At 46.0% G+C, this 2,500-nt stretch overlaps 2 protein-coding genes across 2 annotated transcripts in view; both read left to right on the forward strand.

Moving 5' to 3' along the window:
* The window catches only part of LOC119597258 (Down syndrome cell adhesion molecule-like protein 1), a 20,234-nt gene extending 20,136 nt beyond the window's left edge, over positions 1 to 98 (forward strand). The window contains exon 3 of the mRNA XM_037946791.1: positions 1 to 98. This exon is cut by the window's left edge and continues 133 nt beyond it. The gene's annotated coding sequence lies outside the window, so the exon portion shown is untranslated.
* Positions 99 to 1,817: 1,719 nt separating this feature from the next.
* The window catches only part of LOC119597230 (Down syndrome cell adhesion molecule-like protein Dscam2), a 57,439-nt gene continuing 56,756 nt past the window's right edge, over positions 1,818 to 2,500 (forward strand). Inside the window, exon 1 of the mRNA XM_037946757.1 lies at positions 1,818 to 1,822. Within this exon, the coding sequence (XP_037802685.1) occupies positions 1,818 to 1,822 (5 nt within the window). The remainder of the gene's footprint in view (positions 1,823 to 2,500) is intronic.

Below are 2,500 nucleotides of genomic sequence, written 5' to 3' on the forward strand. Positions count from 1 at the left end.
CGTGTATTTTTGGTGATATTCTGGGTGTGTTTAGGTGAGTGAGGGAGAGAGGGAGGGAAGGAGGGAGGTAGAGAGAGAGAGAGAGAGAGAGATAGAGACAGAGAAAGAGGGGGGGATAAAGAGAGAGACAGAAAGAGAGAGAGAGAGAGAGAGAGAGAGAGAGAGAGAGAGAGAGAGAGAGAGAGAGAGAGAGAGAGAGAGAGAGAGAGAGAGAGAGAAAGAGAGAGAGAAAGCTACATACTCGTGAGACACAGACAAACTTGTCGACTTTTTTCCTCTCTTTCCTTCCCCCTTTTTTTTTCCTCTGCCCCCCCCCCCTCCCCAACATACCAGAAGCAGAGGCATCCCAGCAATCCGTAACGGTCAATACTAGCTTCAAGCCTTTCTTTCTATCTCGATTTCTTTTCTTCTTTTTCGCATATATATTTTTTTCCAGCTCTCTGTTATTTATTCCGATCACAGTGTGTCCTTGAACGAAAAATCTCTTTGATCAACGTGGATTTTAAATCAGACGAAGAAGAAATATCTGTCGAGGCGATTTCATTTATTCATCAGTACCATCTCTCCATGATTATTTTTGTGTGTTTTTATTCCTGTCTTCCTTCCTCTGTTTATGGCGAATATGCACGAATTGAAGTGAAGAAAGGCACTTTAGGAAGAGAATAGCATGTTTTTTTTTTTTTATCTTTAGAAAAATAAAAGATATATATGTATATATTTCTCCGAGATATGATCATTTTCAAGAGAACACATACACATTTTTTATTATTGGTATTTGCACCAGGTACCACAGCCGAATACATGAGAGCTTGCATCCTAAATAGGAGTGGTGACTGCCTCTCCTTAAGGGCACAGGGGTAGGGGAGTGTCCTGTGGCGTTTCTGCTGGAATGCCGTCACGTAATTGTGATTTTTAGGCGGCTGTGAGAGGAAAGTGGGATTGACTCCGGCTTTAAATTCCGGGTGTTTGCCTTCATGTAGGTATACTTGAATGGTCAAACACACTACCGTGTTGATACTATGGTAGAAAAACCCACAATCACAAACTAGATTTCGAAATACTTCTGGATTTCATCTTCAGACTTAAAAATGAAATCCAGGAGGATTTCGAAACTGTTGTTTCATTTACAATAAATCTAGTTTGTGCAATGTGGGTTTTTTCTACCTTAGGTATACTTATTTCTACTCAAAAGCATATGAAATGAACGGAAATAAGTACATATTAAAACATACTGAAAGTTTGCACAGAAACAACACACACACACACACACACACACACACACACACACACACACACACACACACACACACACACACACACACACACACACACACACACACACACACACACACACACACATCAGACACACAAGCTCACAAACACCCAGCCTCACACTCGCAAACATACCCTTTCAGAAGCAGACAATGAATAGATAGCCCCCCCCCCCCCGAAAAAAAAGAGAAAGAGAGAGCAAAAAAAAAGAGAAGCAAAAAAAGATCAGCATTTATCAAAGAAGGAGCAAACAGGGGCGCATCTGCAGGCAACAGAGGAATCGCTCATACATCATTATTTATAACGAGTCAATACTGGCGCTCCGATTGTTAGGTCGTGTCACCTCGCGATTTACGAGGCCGTGTCACGTGACTTGTCTGATGACTCGTTGGGGGTTGGAGGGGAAGAGGGGGGAGGGGGGTAAGGGGTCGCTAGGAGACCTGTGTGATTTGTTGGGGATGTTGGTGGGGGAAGGAGAGAGGGGTGAGACAAGGGGAGAGTGAGGGGAAGGGGTAAGGGGATGGTGAAGGGAGAGTGAGTTAGGGATGAGGTAAGGGACAGAGAAGGTAAGGGGCTGAGAAATGAGGGTAAAGCGAGAGAGAAAAGGAGGGCTAAGGGAAAGTGGGGGAGGGGTTTAGATTAAGGGTTGGGAGATCGGTAGGTTGGTTGGGGGGATAAGCGAGAAGGAGGGATCGGTGGGGAAGAGGCAAGGGAAAGTAAAAGGGAGGTGGGACAGAGGTGAGATTTAGGGAAGAGGGAAAGGGACTGGGTGGGGAGGGAGTAGGGGGGATTGGTACGGGTATTGGGTGAAGGGAAAGAGGAAAAGGAAGAGGAAGAGGAAGGGGGTAGGAAGAGGAGCGAGGGAACGGGAAGAAGATGAGAAGAGAGGCCAGCGAAGCGCCCATTGAATAGAATGAAGGGTACTTGGTGGTGGTGGGAGAGAGGCTGCAGCAAGGCCAGTGAAGGGGAGATGACGAAGGGAGGAGAAAGGGGATGCCTTAAGAAGGGCCAAAGGAAGGAGAAGAGAGATGACGAAGGAAGAAGGGAGATAACGAAGGAAGGAGAAAGAGGATGCCTAAAGAAGAAGGATGATGACGAAGGAAGGATAAGAAAGATGCCGAGGGAAGGAGAAGGGAGATGATGAGAGGAAGAAGCAGAAGCTGGGAGACGTGGGCGGGTGTCGGATAAGGGAGAGAGAACTATAGAAAAGGGAGGCAAGGAAAGGGGA

The sequence above is a fragment of the Penaeus monodon genome, chromosome 39, assembly GCF_015228065.2.
Source record: "Penaeus monodon isolate SGIC_2016 chromosome 39, NSTDA_Pmon_1, whole genome shotgun sequence".
In the NCBI taxonomy this organism is placed as follows: domain Eukaryota; kingdom Metazoa; phylum Arthropoda; class Malacostraca; order Decapoda; family Penaeidae; genus Penaeus; species Penaeus monodon.